We start from the raw sequence: 26,470 nt of genomic DNA, 5'->3' as shown, positions 1-26,470 counted from the left end.
CGATTTGACAACAACGTCAACTTTGATCCTCTTCCACGCGTCCGAAATCCACGTAGCTATCGCTGACGGGGAAGCTTTCTGCAGCTTTCCCGTTGGCGTTTTTTTCCGGTCAGGGTCCAGGGGTTGTAGCACTGGCGTCATGCACCCTGGAATGACGACCAAGTCGCAGTTGCTCTTTTGCAGCTTGGTCTTTACCTCCGGTGTAAGGTGGCTGCGAAATGCATCTAAAAGAAGCATAGATCACGTGCCTGAAGCTCCGCCAAGCAGTGCCCCCGGGCGCCGCTGCCACACGACTCGGATCCAGTCTTCCATCAGTTCAGCTGTCATCCTTCCTTTGTCCTGCACTCGGACGATGACATCTTTCGGGAAGGATTCATATTTTGGCATGTTTTTTCTTTTCAGGGTTATGTAGGGGGGAAGCTTGCGACCGTCGGCTGTGATGACAGCATCACTGTGACACGCTGCTTCTCGTATCCTGTCGTCTTCACCCTAACTTCCCGGGCTCCTACTTCATTCACAGTGCTTGCTCTCGGCATGTAAAAGAACACTGGCGTATCATCGGCGTTGCCGATCTGGCCGAGATCGTAGCAGTTTTGTCTGCGAAGATCCATAACGTACTGCTGAAAAGCAATCAGTTTATCCTCAAAGTCACCGGGCAGCTTTTGGTATATGGTTGTCCGGCGCCTCAAAGAAAACCCATTCCTCCTCATCATGCGCTCCACCCAGCCGCGGCTGGCACGAAACACCGCGCGGGGAATCTGCATTCTTTTCGCGATCTCGATCGCTTTCGCCTGGATCGCATCGGCAGTGACAGCGAAGCCCCCGTTTCTTTCGCTGCGAACAAACTCGCAGACCTCCTCTTCAAGTTACGGATGTCTGCCCTTGCGCGGTCCCGTGAACTTTTTACATGTCGCGGCGCCCTTAAAAATCTGGTCCCGCTGCTTCCTTCACCTGATAATACAGGCTCGATCCACGCCACATTCCGCTGCAGCACTGTGGTTGCCGCTGTCTTCAGCAAACGCGATGGCAGCTCGCTTGAACTTCAAGTTGCAGGAAGCCCTCTTCGCACTCATACCGCCGTTAGGGCTATCAAACGAACAACTGACAAAGCAACGCACGCCGACACGACGCCCGTCCGCGACCCTGCGCCCGCGATGCCAGCGCAACCTGTCCGGACTTGCCGCACTTACCAAGCGCCGCCGACTTCTGTGCCGCCATCTCTTGTCTGAACGTAGCAACACAAGACATGGCTTCCGAGATTGGCGGCGAGAAAGCGCGCATGGCGGCATTATTGACTGCGCCATGCTCGCAGAAAAAGAAGGGAGGGGGGCTTAGATTCGCAAGCAATCTTTTTTCCTAATTTTTTCTAGCGCAGACAGGGGAGGTGCTTACAATCGCGAAAATACGGTATTTTCGTTGAAATAGTGGTACATAATGATAGGCATACCTCCTCGCCGAGTGTGCGCATCTTCAGCAGGTCTGGGCAATCCATTACGGACATCTTGCGCACTCTGTTTGCAACGCGGGTGAGTCGTCGCATGGGCGATGTGGTCGTGTCATGTTCTTCGTATTGTAGGATGTTCTCAGAGGTGTGATAACGCTGATGCCACTCTCTCATCTTGCAGGATGATACGCTGGAGTGGTGTTGTTCAGATGTACTGGAACCTTGCTGTGGCACACCAGACAGACGTACTAGATACTCCTTAAAGTATCTTAAGTTACTAAAATTTACAGTAGACTCTTGTTAAGACTAACTCGAAGGGACCACGGTCATCTGTTCGTCTTATCAGGAGTTCGGCTTATCAGAAGTGCCCCCAAAAAGAGAGATGGTAACTTGCCAAGTGCATCCAAATATGTTACTTGCAAACACCTAATGGAGTAGACTTACAATGGGGGCAAAAACACAAGAAAAGCATTTATTTGGCTCATATAAAAATTATGCCTTCAAGCAGAGTATTTGCACGAATCGTACGAGCAGCTGATTTCGCGGGTTCAAAAATAAAAAATTTCATGAAGATACTGCTACCACATTTTAATGATAAAACTGTAGCACGCTCCTATGTTGACGATTACAAAAAAGAGAGAGAGAGAAGCGAAATTTTCCTTCAAATAATGTAAATTTATTGTCCTGGCTGTTCCTTTTCTTCTGTGAGCTTGTTTTGCTGGCTCTAAGATCACTTCTGGATACGCCTCGGTCGCGTGCTGTTGCCTTGACAAAGTCATGATACGCTGAGTTGCGAAAGTCTGCAAGGTTTTCTTCGAGGTCCGGATATTTTCTCGTTTTCGGCCCGTAGTCACTTTTCCTGATCGACGTGCTGCTGAAGATATCCCATTGCGTTACTCATGGTCACAAGCCTCGCGCACACGAAAAAGACACGGCACAGCTATATTCATTGTACAAAATAGCCGTCCCTTGTCGTGCACTTCCATAATCAAAATGGCTTATCACAATTTGCACTTCACTGGGAACAGATATAACACGTACGCGAACCAACGCGAACCGACCACAAAGTGTGCTCGGCTCGGCCTCCATTGTGTGATGGCGATGACAATGCACCTGACCCCTCTGACGGGAGTGGTTCTGGATTGTAATGCACAGACAATTTTTGTTCCTGGTGTAGCTTTTTCTTTATTTTTTTTCCCTTCACTCCCCTTGCGTTTGCCCCTCTTTTCTTTATTTTTTTTCCCTTCACTTCCCTTGTGTTTGCCCCTCTGACCATGGGGGAGGGGCCCCAAGCTCTTGTGTTCTTTTCTCCTTTGCACTCCATCTGGGGGAGGGGGCGGGGGGATACAAAAGGACCCAATGGCTTGGGGGTCCCACTTGTAAATCCCCCTACTCTTTTTGTTGCTTTCTTTGCTGATAAAGCCCGCACCTCCCCCACCCACAGGCTGGGGTGAGGGGGATACGGCTGCCGACAGCAAAGACACCAAGCACCTCCGTGCATGGTGTCTTTGCTCATATAAGTGCCTTTTTTTTTTTTTCTTCTTTTTTTTGCGTTTTCTCGGTCGCCTGAATGCCCCACCAAGACTGCAGTGTTCATTTCGCAGAATCGCCAGCGTTAACAGAAGTGTACAGTTGGGCGGTTTGTCTTAAGCGAATTTTTTTTTGTATGTAGTCTATGGGAAACCAAACAAACGGTTCTCTGTTGTTCGGCATAAGCGAGAATTCGTCTTAACCGAGTTCGTCTTAACGGGAGTTCACTGTACACATATTTTTCTCTGTTGCGATCTAAATAGTATCCCAATTCTAAAAGCCAGTAGAATACAAAATGCTGAGAAAGGTATTGTTTCTTTCAGAATACAAGACATTGCAAAAAGAGATTATACAGTCGAACACGGATATATCGAACCCACATATATCGAATTTTCGGCTATATCGAACTCGTAAATTATCCCCTTGAAAATCCTTTGTAAAAGTGTAGAAATTCACACGTTTATATTGAACGGTGTTTTTACCCGCCATCGGATATATTGAACGCCGCGCGAGCTGGAAGGTGCGCTTTCGCACTCGCCACACCCCGCGACCTTCGCGGCGCCATGCCTCCGCTGAAACCCGAAACGCTCGAAAAACGCGAGGGTGAGAGGGCTTGGACTGTACTCCTGTTGGGTGCGTTCTCCAACTTGCGGAACGGCTTTTTTTTTTTCCTTTTTTTTTCTCTCTCTTATGCTTTCTCCGCGTGAACGAAGGAGCCGGCGGCCTCCTCCTTTTGCCTTTTCTTTCTTTCTTTTTTTGTTGCTGTTTTGTGAGTTTTAATCAGCCAACCACAGCCCACGTCTATCGTAATTGCTCAGCCAACCACAGCTCGCGCCTTTCGTACATCGCTGTCGCTGCTGCCGTCGCAGGCAGCCGGGTAGCCCGGATAGCCATCGCCGCCATCGCGACTGGTCATGAGCGCTTTGTTGGCGGAGTCCACTTCCGTGAGTTTTTGCATACCACCGCATTCCTCTTTTGCATGCGTGCTGTGCGTGCTGTGCAAAGGCGCTGCGGACTGCTTGAATTGACAACTTCTCGTGTAGCAATGGCCAGCGTCAAGAAGCGCAAGAACCTTGACTTTGCGACAAAGTTGAAAGCCATACAGCGTGTTGAGGCGGGCGAAAAAAGTTCGACGGTGGTGGACGACATTAGGATACCACGGAGCCCTATGAGCACGTTGTTGAAGAACAAGTCGGATATCAAGGCAAAGGCGGCGGAGCAGTGAACGTCGGGAGCCTGTCGTGTGCGCGCACCTGCCCACGGGAAAGTAGAAAAGGCACTCTATGCCTGGTTTTTAGAAGTGGCCAACTGCATCCGGAAGGCAGGCTTCGTGACGGCGGAACTTGCGGAAACCGGTGAAGACTGCGACGACAAGTGCATAGACGACGCGTTTCGCGAGTTGGCGTACCTCTTCCCGGCTGCCGTTCCACCCGAAGTGTCTGCAGACGATTTCATGGAAGCGGACTGCAATGTTCAGGCAGTTGTGAGCCCCGCTGACGAGGACATTGTAGCTGTGGTCACAGGGACCCAGGATGCCCAGGCCGACAGCTCAAGTGACGAGAAAGATGGTCCGGACGAGGCGGTGGCTACATGCGCGTACTCCGCCGCTGAAGTGGCGGCAGCGTTCGGCTTGATTCGCCATTGTTGCGATGACATGGAGGGAACCGGGCTGTCGCACCTGGACAGCCTCGATAAGATCAAGGCCAGCGTCTTCAACTTCATTTCAAGACGAAGAAGCAGGCCAAGATAAGAAAATTTTTTTTCACGCAAATAAAACGTTCTGTTGCATCGTGTGTGCGGAATTAGTTGTCAATTCTTGAATACGCCGATTGTAGGTGATCGTCCGCCACTGGTAAGGTCTCGAGGCCTGTATTTTTTTATATCGAATTTTTCATATATCGAACTAATTCGTGATCCCCTTCGATATATCCGTGTTCGACTGTATCTACACTATTTATGTGCCTTGCTTTGTCAAACCAAGCAGAGGACTTAATCATCAAATACTTCTGTTGCTCTCAGAAAAAGCTACCTTTTAAAGTTTGAATTAGACAGTGTGCCACTCCTATTCTTTGAATGTATATTATGCTGAAAATTACTTGTTCTCGATGGCCCAACAATGTTTTGATTGATGGAGAGCCCTCAAGGGCCCTGTTCTCATTGCATGCTCTAATTAGGTGTGTAGCTCTTTTGCAGCTTCACTTCTTCGCTTGTGTGCATGCAACCTATAAAAAATGAGATGCACCTGCTTTTGTGCTTGATGGTGTCACAATGATGGCTTGTAAAATACCAGTGCACATCAGTGCTAAATGAGGCATCGCATCTCTGCATCTGTGACCAGTCTGTTGCTGCTGCTGCTGCTGCTGCTGCTGCTGTATGGGTGGCACGGCCCAGTCAGGCAGTGTTTTCCTTTAGCCTTGTCCCCTAGGAGATTTTCAGTATTGTCCTAAATAAACAAATACAGAAAATAAAATGCCAAGTTTTGTGCGTCTTTCTTAGTCCTAGTCCTGTACACTGCTTCACCTATACGGAATGAGCATCCATGTGTTTTGCATGTATTGCATTTATTGAGCATACTTTATACTGGCATTGTCTCTCGAGAGTTGTTTATTGTCGCAAGAGTTTTCGGAATACATGCCCTGTGGAAAGTCTCGGGAGAAGTGCATCTTATACAGAACATGTCTACATGTGACTTTCGCTCTCTCTCGTTCTGCGACTTCCCAAAAAGACGAACACGTGCACTTCTCTTTAAAACTTTGACCTTTGCTGCACCAAGCAATTATTTAATACCTTGCAGACATGATTGCTGCCAAGCAACCTACACACTGCGATTGTTTGCAATGCCCAAAGCTGGTGAGGGGCCTAAGTATATGCTCACACGTTTAATTTCATATTACTTAAATCTCGGTTATTTCCAGTAAGAGTACTGCCCTGGAGTATACCTCAACAAATAATGTCAAATTGGTGCTACGCTTTTCTAGCTTCACCTGCGACTCAGCAGCCATGATCGCACTGCTGAGCTACATGAGATTTTGAGTTCAGTCTCAGCTTCTACGCCTGAATTCCGATACATGTGGAATGCCAAAACACTTGTCTGCCATGCATTGGGTGTATGTTATAGAATTCCGGGTGGACAAAATATGCAGTCACATGGCATGTCCAACAGCCTGGGCACGTATGACCCCCAGAATGTAATCTAATCTCTCCTTCACATGAGTCTTCTGACCAAAAACTCGCTTGACTTTGATGTTATTAGAGAGCTTTAGTGCCGGGGACCCCAGCCACTTGCATACACACTCCTTTGTGTTCCTTTGTACTCCCAGCCACACCCATGGCGAATACAAAGGAATGCAAGGGCTTGTGTATGTAAGCCGCTTATGTCCCCAGCACCAAAACTCTCTATTGTGAAAGTCTTAATAGTGCGATGTTGGAAAAAATCTTTGCAATGGTGTATTTGACTAGTTGTTCCCACGCGCTCTTGCCTGAGCGCTTCACATTCAGCTGGTCGAAATTTTGTGCACTGACTACATTCAATTGCTTCATATTGATTGCCCTTTTCTGGACTTCCGTGTTCTACAGTGTTCCTATGTAGTATTGTCAAATTCCCATAATGTGACCGGCACTCACACTTGACTGTTGTTTTGCATTTTCTCTGCTTGCCCCCATCTGATCAAAGACTGCTCTGGTGTGCCTTTGACTCTGAATTGTAGGACGTGGGTGTTCAGCCAAATGTACCGACATAATAATATATGGATCCGTCTTGTGCTGCCACGTCTTATGCGTACCCGACTTTCTTCCATATGACAAGGAAAGAGATCTTTATTCATTCCTTTTTGCTTTTCTCTTTTAAGGCACCAAAGAAGACATTTGCGGAGAGGCCTCTACCTGTCGGACGCACCAAGGCAGTCATTACACACGTTACTGACCCCGACAGGTTGTTCTATCTGCAGCAGAGCAGCCTGCTTCCCGAATTGCAGTCCATGATGCTCGAGATCAATGGTTCAGTTCCAGACACACCTGTGCCTTCACCAGCCCTTGGTGACACGGTGTGTGCACGCTATGCTGCAGACGGACTCTGGTATAGAGCAGCAGTGGTTTCCCTACCTCAGGATGGCAAGTGCAAGGTGTCGTTTGTGGACTTCGGCAATGACGATTTCGTACCGGTCGGTGACATCAGGCCCCTTGCCGATCAGTTCAAGGCCATTCCGCTCATCGCCAACTGCGTTGCACTGCAGGGCGTCAAGTCGGTAGGCAAAGAGTGTGTGGAGCAGTTACTCAATATCGAAGTTGAGTTTGAAGTTGTGGATACCTCAAGCCAGCCGTGCAAGGCAAAGATTTATTCAGAGGACACCTGCCTCAACGAATTGATTGAATGAAGCCGAGAGAAGTATAACTCTGGGGCCATTTACGTTATTTTGTGCTTTGTAATTAGTCCAACAAAAGCGATCTTTTTCTGTTGCAAAAAGTACAAATAAACTTTTTGAACCGTTCCAGGTGCATCTTCTATTGCAGAAATAACTCCTGCAGAATCATTCTGTGTTGGTACAAACCAGGAGTCTTGTTACACACACAGACTTTTTGTACAGAAAGTCGTTTCCTTTGATATCTTAAAGAGACATTGAAGGTAAATACTAAATCGATGTGCATTGTTAAATAACAGTTCCAAAGCCTCGCAGTTCTTGTTTTGTACCAATGGAATGCCTAACTTAGACGAAATAATGTTTTAAAGGTTTGCACAGCCCTAGCACAATCCAAATTGACCATTCCCTGAGCAAAGATGTGTGATGTTGCTTGCAACAACACCACCCTTTACTGCCTGGAGGGTGGTATTGTGGTTCATTGCCGAAAGAGCAAAAGCCTAACCAGAAAGCGAGGTGACGACTTTAGGTGGATATGGCATTTCTGTTACCTTGCACTTAGAGTGAACTTTGCGATGAAGCAAAGCCAGCAAAGCACGACACTTTAACAAGTATTCTGCAATGCCACGAAACCTGCAAACAACCCACATATTTTTGTCAAGAGAAACTGACATGGTGGCCATGATAAGTTGGGGCCTAAAGGAAAGTAATTTCTGTAAGAATGAAATTGAAATACAGAGGTAGAGTTTTATTCCATTTTATTGTATGCTGCAATGGTCTTTTTATCATGAGTAGTTAAAGCGTAGCAACAAAATTCTACTGAGGAGGTGCTACGTCATCAGTTTAGTACTATAGAGAAGAGAGAAAACTTTTAATAAATAAAGCTGCTTGGTTACTGTGGGTGGAGCCCTTTGTCCAGGGCCCTACAGGCAATCGCGACTTGCTGGGCCTGGCCAAGGGTGGCCGATTGGCTTCCCAAGCCCAGTCGTGCCTCTAGAATGTCCCACTGGAGCTGCAAGTTGTGTCCTACATTTATTTCAATATTCCCATTCCTAAAGTCATATTGATAATATTGTTACCCATATATACTTCTTACAAACCCATAATATCTACGTTTTAAATGTTAAGCACTAATATATCCGCTTGGCTCAAATAGCTATTTGCCTTAATTGTCCCTTTAAGCTAAAGTATTGTGGTTACATCTATGAGAAATGGTTGAGCAGGGAATGCCACTGGAGTCAACGTTTAGACAAGTTGACTTATCTTTGTTTGCTGCCTTGACAAATACAGGTCCACTTCACAAAACGTTGGCTCCAGTGAGATTCCCTGTTTCACGATTTCTCATCGCTTCAAGCCTCGGTCTTTCCCTGAACTTCCGTGTTGTTTGGATTTGGTACATCTAGTGCCACTGTTGGTACATTGTATACAACAGAGAGGGTGAAAAAAAAGGCTAATTGTAGCTTGTGCTCAAGCAGATGGTAAAGCTTTGTAAGGAAAGGCTATGAGAGAAATTTGTCATTTTGAAGCTGTAGAACTGTGTTTTTGGTTCAGCGGAATGATGTAGAAACACTGGAATTACTAACAATAGCCTTTACTGGTTCAGCGGAATGATGTAGAAACACTGGAATTACTAACAATAGCCTTTACTGCCTCCAAGCAGACTTGTACACATTACAGAGAATAAGTAACCGATTACAAATACACTTCCTTTAAAATGTAATGGATTACAGTGGTCAGTTACAGCCCCCAAAAAGTAACTGAGCAATTACAGAAATGTAATCGATTACTTTTGTGTTACTTTTCTTCAAAATTTTATTGCCATAACACAATAACAAAAGTTTACTCAAACTACAACGAATTTCTGTGGCTTGCATGGTAGAGAGAAGGCTGGAGGCTTGCGTGAAGGCTGGGAGGCTTGCTGTGACTTCTGTGATATAGAAATTCCCATCCTTCATTATTTGGTATAGTGTTGCATGTTAACATTCAACAGGAATTCTTTTTCAGTGTTGTCGTCGCTGATTCTTCCATGTTTCCTCGTTAAGAGGTCAGCTGCTACACTGAACACTCTCAATGCATGCGCTGGAGGGAAGGGTGGTGTTATAACGTAGGAACACCTTGCACACCAGCTCGTAGTTGCGCAGTGCTTTGATGCTAGTGTCCGTGCCCTCTATGAAGCGTCGTGTTTCGCTGTTGCTCGCGCTCTGGTAAGGCATTGCAGGTAAGGCCAATGAAAAGGTGAAAAATTAGGCTCTATAGGGAGCCCCCGTCTGTTAGGACGGGGGCCTTGCATATTTTTCGGTACGATAACTGCCGTAGAAAACTGATGACAACTTGGTTTTGGGAGGAGGAAAAAAAAACGTAAATGATTACAGGTAATCAAATGCAAGAAAATAATTCGATGGAGGCAAAAATGCTAGGGGCCCATGTACTTAGATTTAAGTGCACGTTAAAGAACCCCAGGTGGTCAAAATTTCCGGAGCCGTCCACTACGGCATCTCTCAATCATATCGTGGTTTTGGGACGTTGAACCCCAACAATTATTATTATCTTAGAAAATGTAATTGAATTACCCGGAACATTACAGTTTCGAAAAAGTAATCAATTATATTACAAAATTACAAGAAAATGTAATTGGTTACAAGAAATCGATTACTTGTAACATGTTACGTACAACTCTGCCACCAAGTGAACTGCGAACTGCTTCCTACAGCCTTCGTTAAAAGTATGTGATGCATCACCTATTGCCATTGGTGCTCCGGAAATTAAAAAAAAAAAATCACAAGAAGGAGTGCACCATTAGCTAGAGACGACTAATTGCTGTCGTTTGTACTTATTGGAAAGGACACTGAGAGATATGTGGATCGTGCCGCTGTAAAATTAAGTGTCCCACTTCGGAGAATGAAATGACACTTGCGAGGTACATCTCGTTTTGAGATACCTTCTCGCATTTCTCGGAGGTTGCACCATGAATTTTATTTTGGCAAGTTCATGAGAAATACCACCTATATGATGCACGAATCGCTAGGGCACTGATGTTGGCCTAGTGACATGCTTGCTGCTGCACACTTCTGGGAGGAATAGCAAGAAGATAGTATCAGCAAGTATATTAACCCTCTGAACAACTGGCATGGATGTGAAAAATGTGAAGCTTGTGCTTTACCGGCATGCAAATTTTGTGGTTAGGCTTTGGTTGTGAATACGCTCATTGTCATGTCGTCGCGATGCCTTCTTGAGATTCCCCTTAGAGGGCACTGCACATTTATGTACCCTGCGGTAGTAAAAAGCAATAAATAAAATAAAATGCGAGGAATTCCTGTCGCTGTCTCAGCTTGAACAGAGCTACGAAATTTGGGCGAATTGTCTTTCGGGGGTGGAGCATCTCTCGGGAGTTTACGGTAGTTTGTTTACTTCTGTTGCTTTCCGTGCTGTTAAGCTTGCTCAGAATTTGGACATCCAGTTCATAAAGTGCCTTGTTGCAAAAAATAACGAAATGTGATAACACTCAAATTCATCCATTTGTGCCGATTATAAGCCCCGAAGACGATCGCAAGATTACACGTTCAAAATTTGCGCCATTTTTTTTTGTGATAAAGTCGACGACGATGGAGCGCCGAATAGTATGACCATGACTGCCTCAACAGGTTTCGTACGTTTCAAACAGTTCTATACATGTCACCAATAATTTACGAAAAAAACATCACACATATAACATAATTGTTAAAAAATTTCAACTTTATAAGTGAGATTATATTTTAAATACCTTTTTTTTTCTGTGAAGGCCAATCTGAAAAGTTCATCGCCATCGTCACTACAAAACCTACTGACACAAACAAAAACGCTCCTCCGCTTAACAAAAAAGAACTAAACTGGGTATTTATTGTTCGATATTTTTCTTCTGCTAATTAAACGTATTTCTCACGCAACAAAAACAGCAACCCTAGCGTAATTATTGCGCTCATTTGACGTTTAACTCCGACTTGGATCTACGTTTCGCACTCTCGTGTTCATCCGCGCGCATGTGCTCTTCATATGCTGGCGGTTGTTTTCATGGCGTCGTGCACGTAGTGCACGTGGTGAAAAACTTTTTTAGTTTGTTGTGGTAACTGTTTGGACCGAAGTGAACCTTCCAAGATGTTAGTACTCTTCGAGTCCGCGGCGGGATACGCCATCTTCAAGGTTCTGGATGAAAAGAAACTTCAAAAGACTGATAACTTGTTCAAAGACTTCGAGACGCCGGACAAGGCATCGCGCGTGGTGAAACTCAAGCACTTCGAAAAGTTTGAAGACATGACCGAGGCCTTGGCGGCTGCAACGGCGGCCGTCGAAGGTAAGATGAGCAAAAGCCTAAAGAAAGCGCTGAAGAAGATTGTAGCCAAGGAAGCTCACGAGAGTCTCGCCGTGGCGGACGCCAAGCTCGGAAACGTCATCAAGGAGAAGTTCGACATCAGCTGCGTCGCCAACAGCTCCATCCAAGAGCTGATGCGTTGCATTCGATCCCAAGTGGACAGCTTGATCACGGGACTGCCCAAGAAAGAGATGACCGCGATGGCGTTAGGTTTGGCGCACAGTTTGTCCCGGTACAAGCTCAAGTTCAGCCCCGACAAGGTGGACACGATGATCATCCAAGCCGTCTCTCTGCTCGACGATTTGGACAAGGAACTCAACAATTACATCATGCGTTGCAAGGAATGGTACGGCTGGCACTTTCCGGAGCTCTCCAAAGTGGTCACGGACAACCTGCTGTACGTGCGCACCGTTCAGACGATCGGACAGCGCACCAACGCCATCGAGACAGACCTATCCGAGATACTTCCCGAGGATCAGGAGGCCAAGGTGAAGGAGCTCGCCGAAATGTCCATGGGCACCGAGGTGTCCGACGAAGACATCCGCAACATACTGCACCTGTGCCGCGAGATCACAGAGATGAGCAGCTACCGCGCCCAGCTGTTCGAGTACCTCAAGAATCGCATGATGGCCGTGGCACCCAACCTGACCATCTTGGTGGGCGAACTGGTTGGGGCGCGACTCATTTCGCACGCCGGCTCGCTGCTCAACTTGGCCAAGCACCCGGCCTCCACCGTGCAGATACTGGGCGCCGAGAAGGCGCTCTTCCGGGCGCTCAAGACCAAGCATGACACGCCCAAGTACGGTCTCATCTATCACGCGCAGCTGGTGGGTCAGAGCACGCAGAAGCTGAAGGGCAAGATGTCGCGTATGCTGGCCGCCAAGGCAGCTCTGGCCACTAGGGTCGACGCCCTGGGAGACGACGGAACGGGGACCGAGCTGGGAATCGAACACAGGGCGAAGCTGGAGACGCGTTTGCGAGTTCTCGAAGAAGGCGGAGGTAACCGGAGAATCAGCGGCACCGCTCGGGGCAAGGCGAGGCAGGACAGGTACGAACACAAGAGCTTCGTGCGTCAGTACGAACCTGCCGAAGATTCCACGCTGCCCACGACGTCGGGTGCCGGCGCGAAGAGGAAGTTTAAGCAAGAGGAGGAGGAGGAAGAAGGAGGTGAGCAGGAGGCTGATGACGTGCCTGAGCCCAAACCCAAGAAGAAAAAGCAGAAGGTGGCAGAGGAGGCAACAACTGAGGAAGTCGAAACCGAGACTGCCCCCAAGAAAAAGAAGAAGAAGGTGAAGAAGGAACCCGAAGAATCCGATACGCCAGCACAAGTCAAGAGTGAGCCGGTTACCCCCAAGAAGAAGAAGAAAAAGCATCAGCCTGCTGAAGGTGATGACGAATAAATATTTTAACTCCGTTTTTAAAATGGTCTGTTTTATTACAAGAATGTCTTGTGGTACAGCCTTTTGAGAAAAGTTTCAAAGACGCTGCGAACGGCAAGATTGGGCCTTGTGACATGGGAGAGCAAGGAAAACTGCTCTTTTCCAGTGTACTGGAATTGTGCACTGAAAGCTTTAGTCACCACAGTGATGTGCACAAACAAAGCTTTCGAAATGTGCTGTAGTACAACTGCCTTACAGCTCCTCGCATCAGGTACTTGACACTTGGCAACATCACTGGGAAATGGTAAACAGTACAGGCATTTTCACCTGTTTAATACATCCGGGCGAGCCACTTATAGGAAAATGCCTGATTATTTCACATAAAAAGTTCGTTGCACATAAATGATGTGAATGGGTCCGATTTATAAATGCACCATGTGGCACTGCACAGCTTCACGGGTGTGATGCAGCCCTTGTGCACCTTTTGGCACATCCTTGGTTGTATAAATGGAGAATGTCGCAGTGTTGCTTGAACCGAATAACCCGCTGCTTTTGCTTAGGGCATATGTGGCAAGTCAGCACACCAGAATGATAACTGTGGTACTTGTGCATAGAGCCTGCATGTAGAAAAAATAAGTATTGTGCAGAGAGCTCTCCAAAAGATATTTTATGCATTCTAAGCCATGCATATGTGCCACAATTGCACCACTCCTTAAATTGCATACCTGTTACCTGCAAGGTGCACAGACTATTTTAAATAATTGGGAAACCCTTCCACCCTGTGCAACTAGACATGTAGTGTGACATTTGCTTTGCAAAACACAATGCTTGCAGTGCTTGCATTCCAAATAGCAAATGTAAGAAGTGCTTATAATAACTTACGTAGAATTGATATTTACAGAATAGTATTCAACTGAGCTGGCTGGTTCGTAGCCAGGATGACAGCTGAACGAAAACCGGGAACAAAGGGAGTTGGCTAAGAGCGCCACTGATAGGTGCTTGGTTTAGCTGGCTTGTTCAAGGAGAAGTGGTACACACTGTAAGCTAGCGCCATTAGTGGTGCTGAGTAATGGCCATCTGTTCGACACTAAACGCTTCAGCACTCATGCCACCACATCAAACAGTTGCGTTCATCCCATGTGCACGCCCAGAAAACGCACACAAAACATGACACTTCACTCAACCTTAACAGTGGCAAAGAAAATGAATTTGTGTGCTCACAGCTTGGGTGATACGTCAACAAAATTGGACGCTAGTAGCAGCCTACTAGATTGCAACAGTCCATTTTGTTATAAAGTGCAGAATGTTGCTCCTAGTAAGGCTCGTGAAGAGCTGCATATTATTTGTATTGAACTTGAATTCACGTCACTGGCCATCGAGGTTACGAGTGAGCATCCTTACAGCTAAGTGCCATTCTAAGTAAGCCACTACAACTTTGAAGTCGAGTGGCAGTTGGTAAACACGCTTCTTGATCGCACAAGTAACACTTCTCAGAAAGCAAGAACACACTGCATCGCCTTCAATGACAACTGTGTGGGCCTTCAACCCACAAGTAGCGCTACTTTGTGAAAGCTTAGCTGAAGCTTGCTGTTCGTGCTGCAGCACTGTGTCAGTACGTACAAGGACACACATATTTCACTTAAAAACAAAAACTTAGTTGTTCATGCTGATATTTTGCAGAAATATCAGGTTATATAGTCCAAATTGTTCAATACAACACCTGAAAGGTTCCATCTGGAATGGCTTCTTTGTAACTACTGAGAGGCAGCTACACAAGTTTATTTAGCAGCCTTGGCAGCAGTTAGCTTCTCCGCAAGGAAGGCAACTTGGCATTTTTTTGCTTAAAAACCAAGCAACTGCACCAGGTGTTACACTGAGTGATATGATCCATCAAATTTGAGCAACAACAGAGCAGTGGTAAGCACAAAATTTTTAATCCGTGTTTTTTTAAAGTTCGGATATAAATAAGTGCCAGCATTCAATACATCTGCATCAATGGCTTTTAAAAGTAATGGTTAGGGTAAGTGAATCTTGAAATTTATACAAGAATGATGGAGTGTTTTGTATAGGAGCAAGCTTTTCACACACACACACAAAAAAAGAAACCTTTTATCAGCAGACACAATGCTATCTTGCCAGATCACTCTGTAAAGGAACAAAGGTGGCACACATAGCGTCTAAGATCTTCTGTGACGATATTGGCTAAATGACACAAGTTACAGAAATGCATCGTTCTTGATGCTGTGAGACAGGAACTCGTTTGTAAACACACAATGACTTCAAAAGTAAGGCATGAATGAGTAAAAAAATTAACAGTATAAGCACAGCACATTTACTACAGTGGCCACCAACAGCTCCTCAATTGTACATAGTGCATGCTATCCATTGTTAAGACCAGTCACCAGAAAACATGATGCACATTAGAATTGGGATAAAGTATCATCTTTTAATGTTTTGCTACAATAGCCTTTAGCAGCCAAAGATGGGGTAGTTTTCAGATCAAGAAAGACGATGACTAGAGAAACTTGGAACACTATACAGGTAGGCTGTACACTGAGAAACCATCCATTTGTAATGATAAGAGTCCCTGCTTGCTATGTGGAAACTTTTCAGTGATGCTTGTGATGATAACGATGAAAATATGACTATGGAATTATGTGTACAAATGGATGTGTTTGCAAGCAATGTCATGAATCTGCTTCGTCGTCGCTCTTGCTTGCCTCAAACAAGCGGATCAATTCTTGAAAGCGGCTGGCCACCTGGAATATGAAACCATAGGAAGATTTGAACATGGGCACCATGACTCTCAACATTTCTGCATGTCTTCGCTATCGCATGAAACACGTGTGCTACATAACTCACTACTTTAGAGCCGAATCTTAATAATTCGAAATCTTATCAAATTTATGGATAATTCGAACTGCATGGCTACCCTTGGCAAAGTTATATGTATTTGAAAATGAAAAATCTAGGGATGGGCGAATATTCAGGTGTTTCGAACATTCAAACGAATATTGAAGTATTCGAATTCGGCTTCGGATTCGCTTCGAACCTCAAATTTACTATTCGCCCATCCCTAGAAAAATCCCATGAAGTCGAACTCAAGAACAGCTAAATGCTACACTGAACAAAATTTCTTGCTCCGACAGAGCAAAGCTGCATTGGGTTGCCTATTGTTTCAACATGCTTCTGAAGCTTGAAAATTATGTGACTGCAAACACTAGGCGCATGGGAAGATGGCATGCACTAAAAAACGGGCCACCTCGGCTTGCACCCGCCACAGATTACCTGCAAGATAGGCAGAACCAGCTGCCTACTGAAAATGGTAAGCACACAAGACACAGAACACAAAAAAGAACACTTAGGTGCTCTTTGTGTTCTTTTTCACTGTCTGTGTCTTAGTGTGCTTAGAGTTTTCAATATGTCCCATTAACAACTAGCTCGGACCCAGACCCTAGTTTGGCTGCCTATGCATTTCGCAGCTATGACCATCGCTGCACAGCACATGACCTGCGGGGCTGGTTCTCGCCCACCTGCATCCCTCCTCCCCATGCACTCCATGAGAGGGGCAGGAATGTCAAGTTCATTTGCATTTTATTTTGCTTGCTTTGCATTTAAATTTGGTAATACCTAGTGATGTAAATGCTAACAAAGGCAGCAACAAAGAGAAATGTACATAGAAACACTCTCATTTTTTTTAAATGTCTTAAAGCATTTACAATTATACAGGTGCTATATCAACTTTCCCAGGAATTTTTGCGGAAAGTGCTTGATAAGTACCTCTCAAAAGAATGCAGCATTATTTTCAATGGATGATGCCTCTTCCAGCACGGAGATGCATCAGCATGTTCAATCCAGCTTTAATTAAAGGGATCCATTAAGGTTCTGATGATTTTGTACAAACGCATTGAGCCGGTTTGGCAAGTACTTAGCATCGTTTGCATATTGATTTTTAAGCACTTTGCATAAAGTGTGTGTTTCATTTTAAGGCTCTGCAGATTGCTACAGAACGCAGTGGTGCTCCCTTCTTATGTCCTTGTTCCCGTAGTGTGCCTTTTTGCTTTAAGATATGAACCGTTACCAACTAGCCCAAATGGCTGTTTTGCTGCAGTGGTGCTGGTTTTAGCCACTCCTGCCCATGGCACGTTGTATGGGTGCCTGGTGACATAGGTCTCTACCATGGGCTGGCGGCTGCTGCGGGAGGTACCAGCACGAACCCGACTGCTCGGCGGAGTTGATGAGCAAAAGCAGTACTAAAAAGGAGGGTACCATCCAATTGCCCGTAGTTGCCTTGATACAAGGTGTGTCGTCTAACTAAACATGCAAATGATTTGATAATGTTATAGCCTAACCACCAACACAGTTTAAAAAACTGTTTCAGGGCAAATCTGCTTCCACCTGTGACGAGTTTATCATGTTTGCTCAGAAAGCGTAGACGAGTCATCAAAACGGCGTACCTGCTCAGGAGGTCGACCCAAGGTTTGTGACGCTCGCTGCAGCCCCTTTTCGGTGCCCAGCTGCTGGCACGCTTGCAACAGAACCTTGTCATCTTCCCTGCATTTGTACAAAGAAGCTTGCTTTGGGGAACAGAGGCATTTTGGCACTAGAGCAAGCGACCTCACGCTGTAGGCATTATTCCAGGGTTGAAAAGCAATGCTTACGTAGTATTCTTCATGTAACAGGGAGACTACTTTGTAACAATGAGTCCTGGGCAACATTAAAGTTGTTCCAATTAATTTATGTAATTGTTAATACCATCCCACCAAGCAATCTTATACTTCAATTATCGAAGTACAGCCATCACCATTTTTACAGCAGAAAAACAATATAAATTGTCTGTACTTGTTGTACACATAATAAAGACAAACAATACGAGTGGGTCTCCAGAATCGCAACACTCTTACAGGTATGCTGAGCAGCAGTACACTAAGCAACGGCAGGTGGTAGAACCAGCATAGCCAAGCTTTGAAGAATGATATACTCTTGATGTATGCTAAAAAATTCCAAACCAGGTATTGATTTAAAAAGGCAAGCAACACACACACACATGCACAATGCACTATCATTAAGTATTTTGCTCAGGCATTCCAACTTATTTCACCGATAAGGAATCTAAATTCTAAAATGTATTTACTAGCAGAGAAATCGACAAGTACAAGTCAGAGGAAGTGTATTATTTTATATAGTCAGGCTTATTGTGTGTGTGCCCTACACAGAAAGAGCCCTTGGGCACACCATAAGAATGTTTTTACGTACCTTGTCCAGGCAATACTCTGGCCTTCTCTGCTGTTTGTTTTGTCTCCATCTTTTCCAACTGCAGACTTGGAAGCCTGGATCAAACAAGTAGTGATTATTAGACCCGAGTCTAATGCACCATGTGGGTATGCAGTTGAACCCCTTTATAAGAGGCACCAGTGCACTTACATTGAAGTAAGGGTTAATCAGAAAATGAGAACGTAACACCCTCCTTATGAGAGACACCTCATATAAGGGACAAGAATTGCTCCTTGGTCCATGTCTCCTATAAAGGGGTTCAACTAGACTTGATATCCTTATGATGTAGTGCTATGAAAATAGGAACACAGAACAATAAGAAAAGGCAGTAAAAAAAGTAATTATAAGAAAGATGAAATTAGAATGTTGTTTCTTTGTTGGTGTTTTATGTCCCAAAACTCAAATTAGAATGAAATGTGAGAACTGTGCACAGGCAGGTTTGCTTAGTTGTTAATATTAACCAATCCCACCAATTACAAACTTATTAACCTATTTTCCTGTGTAAAAGACACACCCCCTACCTTTTACGACTAAAAAGATATATACAAGATGCACCTATCTTTAACTGTCAACATGATAATACGCAATTATGCACACAGAGTACATTCATTGCGAAATGTTGTAGTCACGCGTGGCACTGAATATCCATAAGCAGCAGTATAAAATTTGTAACTAAACCTTTTAAGTAATGCTGCCTGAAGGCGTAGAAAACAAATATTTATTCCACGTCGCTCGAAGCCATTGAAGGCCACAATGTCTGGCACACTGTCCAAAGTTCTGCCGCTTCAGTTGACAGCATCACTGAGTTGCCATTGTTGGCCTCAAAGTAATTCTCACATGCCTTTGTAAGCACCTTGAAGTGCACAGAAATCGATGATAATGAAGTAGTGCTTCCATTTTTTTTAACTGGCAGATTGTGGGCGTTACAACGTAACAATGAAATGTTGTGGTGTGTATAACGATGGTAGTCTTTATTGTGGCTGTAATCTTCACAGATGATGCACTGCTTGAACAGTAGCTAGCCGACATCTGAGGTCACGGTCAATCTGTTGTTATGAGAAGATTAAATTTCTTTTTACGAATGCTGCCACGCACTGTTTATCGTACTTGAGAATAACATATGGGCATACTGGTTGCGGAAAAGCATGCAACATTTTGCATACATAAGACGCACCTCCAAAAATTTAGAAAAAAAAAAAAGGTGCTTCTTTTACACAGGAAAATATGGCATGTTTTACAGTAGCCTCTCGATAATTCAAACTTTCCTTTAATTCAAATAAATCTTAAATTTTTGGTTGGCCTGCTATGTTTCCAATGTACTTCAATGCCGCTTATTTTAAACTGCCCCACTGCACAAATTCGGTTATTTCAAACTGCTTGCTTGTCCATGCCTAGAAGTATCTGTTGCCTTTGTTGCGTCTAGCTGAACATTCCTGTTTTTATGTCACTAACAGTCGCAAATAAAGTGGATCGCCTGCCTACAAAAGGGCCCAAATAGTCAAACTACGCGCATCAACAATTGTATGCTGACCGAGGAAGAAGAAGAAGAAGAAAAAAAGAAAATCCCGAAGCGGTTTGGCCTTGGTCTATTGCGTGCCAAAGGCTTCTTAAAGCCACTTTCGCTGCAGTACACTGATGCCATGCGGTAAAGCGTCCTAAGAATGAAAAGGGGCTACTATCAGTCACTGGGTGCAACACATTTCGTGCCCCTCAATTACACACGTGTGCACGCGTTGTATAATAACAAGTACCAGTACGATCACTGACATCTAAAAACTGGCAGTCATGCAGAACTGTCTATGATGTTGCTGTGGCACTGAGAAACAATAAACATCACAATGCTAGTTGGTATGTTGCCCCGAGTCATATTTATGAGAACTTCTGATAATTAAAAAACAAAAAAAAATCCTGAGGTCCTCTCAAGTTCGAATAATGGAGAATCTACTGTAGTCCATTCTCTTAGGCATTTAAAAAGGCCTTGTTCAGAAACACAGATAGAAAAAAAAAAACACGTAAGGTAGAACCGCAATACTCTGCCCGCCAGCAAGAACGACAAGGGAAGCTATGTGTTCACATTTTTGAAAACATTTTATTCACATCTTTTCAGTGCACCAAAAAATCTGTCTTGAGGAATCAGTGCCCTCAAAGAACAATTTCGATGGAAATGACACATAACATATGCTCATGACCATTCTAATCATCAAGTGCAGGCATATTACAAGAACACTTTATGCAATTCAGGGATACACTAGCAGTTTCTTGCCCGATCCCCCATTCTGGAGTTTGAATGCTGTAGTGGAATAGCTGTCTCACGCAGCTGTGGCATAATGCGAATGTACTGAGCACAGTTCCCTGGTGCATTGACTGGAAGCTACGATATATACGGAGGGACAGTGATCAAGTCACACAGTGATCAGTACATTATATTTCGGTACTACCTCCGTGTGCTTCTCCGACATCTGGCTTTCTGAAGTGTTACTGTCCGTCTCGGGAGACTGCGGTCGGCCAATCGTCACACGCGCTGGCCGGAGAACTTTTCCGGTCTGCAGGAATACACGGCCATCCAGGAACTGTGAGAGTCAAAATTTGCCAGTGTCACACATTTAAGAGCACTTTCTCTATGTTGCAACATGGTTGGTTCTTGCACTAGTGCGACTAGGGTCCCGTCACTTTTTCTTAAAAAAAAAATATATAGAAAGGAATGTTGTAAGTTCGGTTCAAGAGATGGCACACTGAGACCCCCGTGTGGCTCATGAGTAGTGATATGAAAACAGAAAGAAAATTGAGGTTCCTAACTGTGCAATTGAAGCTCTTGACTCTTAGGTCAGGGAATACCGAAGACGAACGCTCAATCACTGCGCCACTGACACACAGATGTGACTACATGAGTACACATATGTGTTGAGGCTTTTATGCGACAGCAGACTGCCTCTCTCACATCTGTGACAACAACGTAACAGAGGACTGACAAGGCATATGTGGTCTCCCTCCCAAATAAGATCTTGAGCCTCAAGTTAGGTGTATTATATTTTCCATCGGTTTCAAATTCGATAAAAGATTTACAGATTCGCAGATCACATCTCAGTTAGGGAGTAGATATAAATTAATAAAACTTGGGTTCTCTGTTGAAGATAAGCGTAGATGCTTCAAAATAACCAGTGCCATTAGCCATGGTCCTTGCATGTTGAAAATGTCTATGCCAGTGGTTCACAAAACTCGGAGACCCATTTAAATAAAAGCCACATACTTTACGCTGCATGCTGTGTTGTGACTCCACCCCCACCTTTCTTTCTCTCACTGCAAGGGGTACCTCAACTATTCCACCGGTCCACAAGGTTCCCCGAAAATTCATGGCTGAGAAACACTGCTCTAAGCATTATGGGGCAACACCTTCCGGATTAAAAATGGAGGGAACATCGGTAGTTTCGGATCCTTTCCATCTAAAAAATAAGCAAAAAGAAGAGATGGTTTAAAGATGCACCGTACATTTTATTTTTGGAAAGTTTTGGTTGACAGACTAGCCTATCAATATACAGTTGAACCCCTTTATAAGAGACACTGATATAAGAGACACGTGTGGTATAAGAGACACCAGTGTGCTACATGAAAGTAAGGGTTGATAGAAAAATGCATAACTTAGTACCCTGCTTATAAGAGACACCTCATATAACAGGCAAGAATTTCTCCCCCATGCGTGCCTCTTATAAAGGGGTTCAACTGTATACCATACTGGTGCTTAAAAGTTGCTAGAAAATTGTGCGCCTGAACTTTTTACGTTTTATTTATGTGACAAGAAGCTGACGATCAATGTACAAGACGATTTCTACTACTTGCATCTAGGCGTCATCACACGTATAACCTAGTTCGATTCACTGCTTAGACATGTATACATGTTTTTTTCCCTCATTAATTCTTCAGTGGAATAATTCGCCTTCAGATGTATTTCATGCAGACAACTTTGAACAAGCCTTGCTCAGAACATATGAGCCTCGACGGAGTGTGGGTTTTTATTCTTTGAGCTCGCTTGAGCTACTTTCCTTATCTCTTTTTCCTTCTTTTATATAAAGTTGCAGATGCACGTGCCAAATTTGTATTCTGTTGATTGGATTGTACTATCACGGTGGTTTGTAGATTAATGATCAACTTTGCTTTTCGCTTGTGCTATCGTGGCAATATGTCGCTTAACGACTTACATGTGCCTTCAGTATATTGACACTTTTCTCTCTTCTGTTTCATTTTGGTCACCTGTTGTGAGTTTTTCTGTTTGATATGCGTCAAAGGGCATTGTAACTTCCCCCTATTCTTGGTTAGTTATGAGAAGGTGGGGGAAATACTACAATATTTCTAAATATAACGCATAAAAACAAAAGGAAGTGTCTAGTGCATTTACTTAGTCACTCTGGTGAATTACGTGAACAGCAGACTGCACAAGGCAGAAGGGACTACAGTTAGCAGTAAACTACCTCTCTCCTTTAATTGTTTTAGTAAACAACCAGTTAACGACTATACTATTGGTAAATTCAAACATGGTTAGTCCACGACACAATGATGAGGACTGTACCTTGATACCACAACGGGTGCAGTGCCGTGCACGGCTGAGGAAGCGTGAGTCGGTGCTGCGCTGGTGGCAGGTGCAGGGGCACTGTGGCGTGCCAGGGGTGTCCCTGGGTGGCGACAGAGTCAACTCCTCGCAACTGCTGCCGGCGCCGCCTGGGCTGCCTGCCGCCCCCTCCTCCTCGTCTTCCTCCTCTTCCTCTTCGGGCAGAGTCACCTCCTCAAAATCTTCCATCAGGCTGCAAGGAGGCCACAGACATGAGCGTTTGAAAGCGACACCATCTAAATGCGTCACTGCAGCAGTCTTGTTCAGTGCAACACTAAATATTTTAACCAGCTTAGACTGATTATCCTTTCAACTTTCATCAATCGAGTAGTAAAAGGCCCATTATTGAATACAAAAAAAAAAGAGAAAAATTAAGGCTAAGCTTACTGCCTCTTTCACTTTTGTGTCTTTACTGACTTGCCAAGCCTGTTCTGGCAGTAATTTTTTTTTTTGTTGGATTGACGGTGCACAATTTACCTCCACAGAGCATTTAGTAGCATGCCCACAGCATTGATGTTGACAGAGATCTGTACTTGCTACTGGCCACTTCTGTCATACGTGCTTAAATGACCAGGAAGCAAAAATGAAAGTAATATCGCACACAGGAAAGTAATATCGCACACAGGCCTACAGAGCCTCTCTGTAGACCAGGGTTTTCACAGCGTGAGGAGGGCAGCCATCTTTGGTGCGGTGCAGCTGGTCGGATGGAACGGACGACGCAATAGCATCCAGCCTGTCCTTATCGCATGCTGGCCACCAGTGTTCGCTTGCCATCAGTTGCGGCATATCCAAACCTGCAGTTCGGTTTGCTGGCTGTGCCGGCAGATGCTAACAGGTGTCAAGATTACGTGTGTTTGTTCTGAACGTCCGCGTGAGAGTAAACATAATCTGAAGAATGCAGTGATGAGGGATCATTTTTCATTTTTTTCGACGTAACGGCAACATGTGTCAATAATCTTGTGTAATGAGATGACAAAATCTTTTCAGAATTCTTTTCAAGTGCGACTCACAATGACCTGTAGCTCAAATTACAGAGCATCAGACGCATTATCCGAAGTTTGTAGGTTCGGTCCCTTCCAGTGGCAAGTTGTCTTTTTGTCCACTTTAATTTCTTGACATTTATGTCATAATTACCACATTACAGTGAAAGACTACAAATAATGTGCCTATAACTTTCCTTGGCTTCATTATCAGTTGGTTTCATTAGGTTGTACTTAAAGGAGCACCGACACAAAAATTTTGCACCTTGTTTTTTTTGTTGCAATAGATAGCTTATGATCCACTTATCACGGCTGCAAACCTCGTTTGCGCGAGTGCGCAACGGTTATTTATTTAGAGACGTTTTTAGAGCGCCCAGTCGCAGTTTCGGTTTCAAAGAGCACCGAGCTGCTAGGCAGCATCCTCCGGAGGCCGGGAAAACACAGCTGGCCATGTGAACATGCAAAATTGTGACATAGGCGGCGCGCAAGCGTGGGTGCGGTGGGCGCCGAACCAGGTCACGTGGCGCCAGCTATGGAGGATTAGAAACAACTAACAAACGCGTAATCTATGTCCTCCGAGCATTCGGAAGCGCCCATCTCGACTCGCTAAGCTTACAGCATCGATTATTTGACTATGGCTCTCAAAAACGGCGCCGAATCGGGACGAATACATTGCTGTCGAAGCTTAAGGACATGAATCTAAAGTAAATGGAAGCATCAGTTCGGAACTTACACGTTACAGAGCGCACGGCGGCCACTTGATAGATTCAAAGTGGACGACAACCGCTTTTGGCAGTGCTGCCATGTTTTTCAGAGGTGCGAATGCCTCGCCGGCGAAGCTTGCCGTGCAGTTGGACAGCTCTCGCGCGTGCGGCGACGGCCGACGTTCTGCGGCACCGCGCTGTTGCGGCAGGCTTGCCGCTAGCGTGAGCGGGCCATAACATCTGCCAACGGGCACGACAAGCGAACAGCGGAAGAGAACACAACTAGCACACGCAAAGCCGCAGGCACGGAGGAAGAAATGGCAGGTAGCACGGCATAAGCGGTCTATGCTGTATCTCCTTTAGGTGCGAACCAGCCACCAGCCAACACAAACTCGTGACGTAGGTTTGTTTACACATCCGCCGCGTTGATGTTGGCGTCGCGAAGCGCTCGCATCTCGCTCAGTCGCGCGGCATGCACTTTAAAATTGATTTTAAATATGTTCTAGGCTATATTGGCCCTTGATATTTCGTAGACGTTGTGTACGGCTCCACATACATCTATTTCACTCATTATCTCGCCTTCGAAATTTTGTGTCAGTGCTCCTTTAAGAATTTAGCAGTTGAACTTATGCACTCATTTTTAATACTGCATACAAGCACAGCCCCCTCTAAGCTCTTGCCAATGCGCAAGGGTTTTACAAATTACATTTATTGTTAAAAACAACAGGACTGGTGTATTATGCTGATTTCACAGTCCCGTTGAATACCACTGCTCACCTGTCGGGGACACCCTGACTTGGTAGTAGCTGCTGAAGTTCGTCCATGAGGTGGCTCTGCCCACGAAGTAGCGGTTGAAGTACAGAAAAGACGGCTTCGGCTGTCAACTCAGACTGGCGTTGCAGCTGGTGCAAGGAGCGCAGCAGTCGCTGCAGTTGCTGGGGTTGCTGGCCCAAGTGAACCTACCAGGAACGAGTGGAAAGGCGCTACAATACATCTGCTAGTGGCAGGTTCGGAGTGAGCACTGTCTTCAAGTGCTTGCTCAGAAAGTCCACCATGCCGAATATGCGAACCGTGAACATGTATGAAAAGACGAGATGAACTGTGCATCTGTCTCACATGTACTTATTATTATCTTGTGTACAGTGCAGACCACTTATAACGTAACTGCATATAGTGCAGGACCGCTTACAATGCGGTCTTTTGCGATTCCCGTTTACCCTTTCATAGAACCCCATGTCTACGCATACCGCTTATTGTGCAGTCCCCCAAGATGAAATACCGTTTATAATGCGGTTGCAGGAAAATATTTCTGACAAACGCGGTAGCGAGTGCGGTTCTCAAAGGAGGTACGCCGCTGGGGAGGGAGTGACGAGGTTGTTATGAAGGGCGAGGGCACGCGCAGTCAACGAACGAGGGGCGAAGGGAGGAAGAAGAAAAAGACCGCGGCAGCGCTGTGTGGGCTCGACGAGTGGGGAAGGATGGTGGTTGCCTAGGCGACGGAGCAGCCTTTGCACCGGTGCTGGCAAGGCTCCGGCCACTTGCCGGCCGCGCGCTCCGTGTGGAACATGCGATCACATCCTCATCAAGCGCGCTTTAAAAGTTTCCTGTCGGGAAAAGCGTCGTCGTTATCACGCTTGCTACAGATATCTCGTTTGTTACCTCGTCCGCAAATTGAAAAGTTTTACGGCTTCATGACGCGAGCTTTCACCTTTTCTGCCAGTGCGCGGACTTACGAGCTTGGCGGGCTTTTGTCGCCGTTGATCTCCCGGCCGCGAACACAAACTTCGTATCACGCGCGCTGTTCTTGGGTTAGTGCTTGAGTGCGATCTTTTCGACGTCCGATCTTCATGTTGTCTTGG

General features: G+C 45.3%; 3 protein-coding genes across 5 annotated transcripts in view; 2 read left to right on the top strand and 1 right to left on the bottom strand.

Annotated features, from left to right (window-relative positions):
- LOC119387902 (tudor domain-containing protein 1) overlaps positions 1 to 7,458 on the top strand; it is a 72,101-nt gene extending 64,643 nt beyond the window's left edge. For both annotated transcript variants that reach the window (XM_037655468.2, XM_049413732.1), the window contains one exon: positions 6,823 to 7,458. In XM_037655468.2, the coding sequence (XP_037511396.1) occupies positions 6,823 to 7,347 (525 nt within the window). In that variant the 3' untranslated portion in view covers positions 7,348 to 7,458. The remainder of the gene's footprint in view (positions 1 to 6,822) is intronic.
- Positions 7,459 to 11,349: 3,891 nt separating this feature from the next.
- On the top strand, positions 11,350 to 13,079 carry LOC119387901 (nucleolar protein 58). The gene has a single exon (XM_037655467.2). It carries the CDS (start codon positions 11,461 to 11,463, stop codon positions 13,072 to 13,074), a length of 1,614 nt encoding a protein of 537 aa, XP_037511395.1. The 5' UTR covers positions 11,350 to 11,460; the 3' UTR covers positions 13,075 to 13,079.
- A 2,390-nt stretch (positions 13,080 to 15,469) lies between these two features.
- Positions 15,470 to 26,470, bottom strand: part of LOC119387900 (GON-4-like protein) — a 43,160-nt gene continuing 32,159 nt past the window's right edge. For both annotated transcript variants that reach the window (XM_037655465.2, XM_037655466.2), the window contains 6 exons: positions 25,389 to 25,570; positions 22,889 to 23,120; positions 20,766 to 20,897; positions 18,310 to 18,383; positions 17,511 to 17,607; positions 15,470 to 15,812 (listed from right to left, as the gene is read on the bottom strand). In XM_037655465.2, the coding sequence (XP_037511393.1) occupies positions 15,741 to 15,812; positions 17,511 to 17,607; positions 18,310 to 18,383; positions 20,766 to 20,897; positions 22,889 to 23,120; positions 25,389 to 25,570 (789 nt within the window). In that variant the 3' untranslated portion in view covers positions 15,470 to 15,740. The remainder of the gene's footprint in view (positions 15,813 to 17,510; positions 17,608 to 18,309; positions 18,384 to 20,765; positions 20,898 to 22,888; positions 23,121 to 25,388; positions 25,571 to 26,470) is intronic.

This window comes from Rhipicephalus sanguineus, chromosome 3, assembly GCF_013339695.2.
Source record: "Rhipicephalus sanguineus isolate Rsan-2018 chromosome 3, BIME_Rsan_1.4, whole genome shotgun sequence".
Taxonomy (NCBI): Eukaryota; Metazoa; Arthropoda; class Arachnida; order Ixodida; family Ixodidae; genus Rhipicephalus; species Rhipicephalus sanguineus.
The sequence above is the reverse complement of the archived record's forward strand: the minus strand, read 5'-3'. Positions and strand labels throughout refer to the sequence as shown.

Excerpts from the sequence above, each read along its gene's own strand:
- LOC119387901 (XM_037655467.2), top strand. The coding sequence starts at position 11,461 with ATGTTAGTACTCTTCGAGTCCGCGGCGGGATACGCCATCTTCAAGGTT.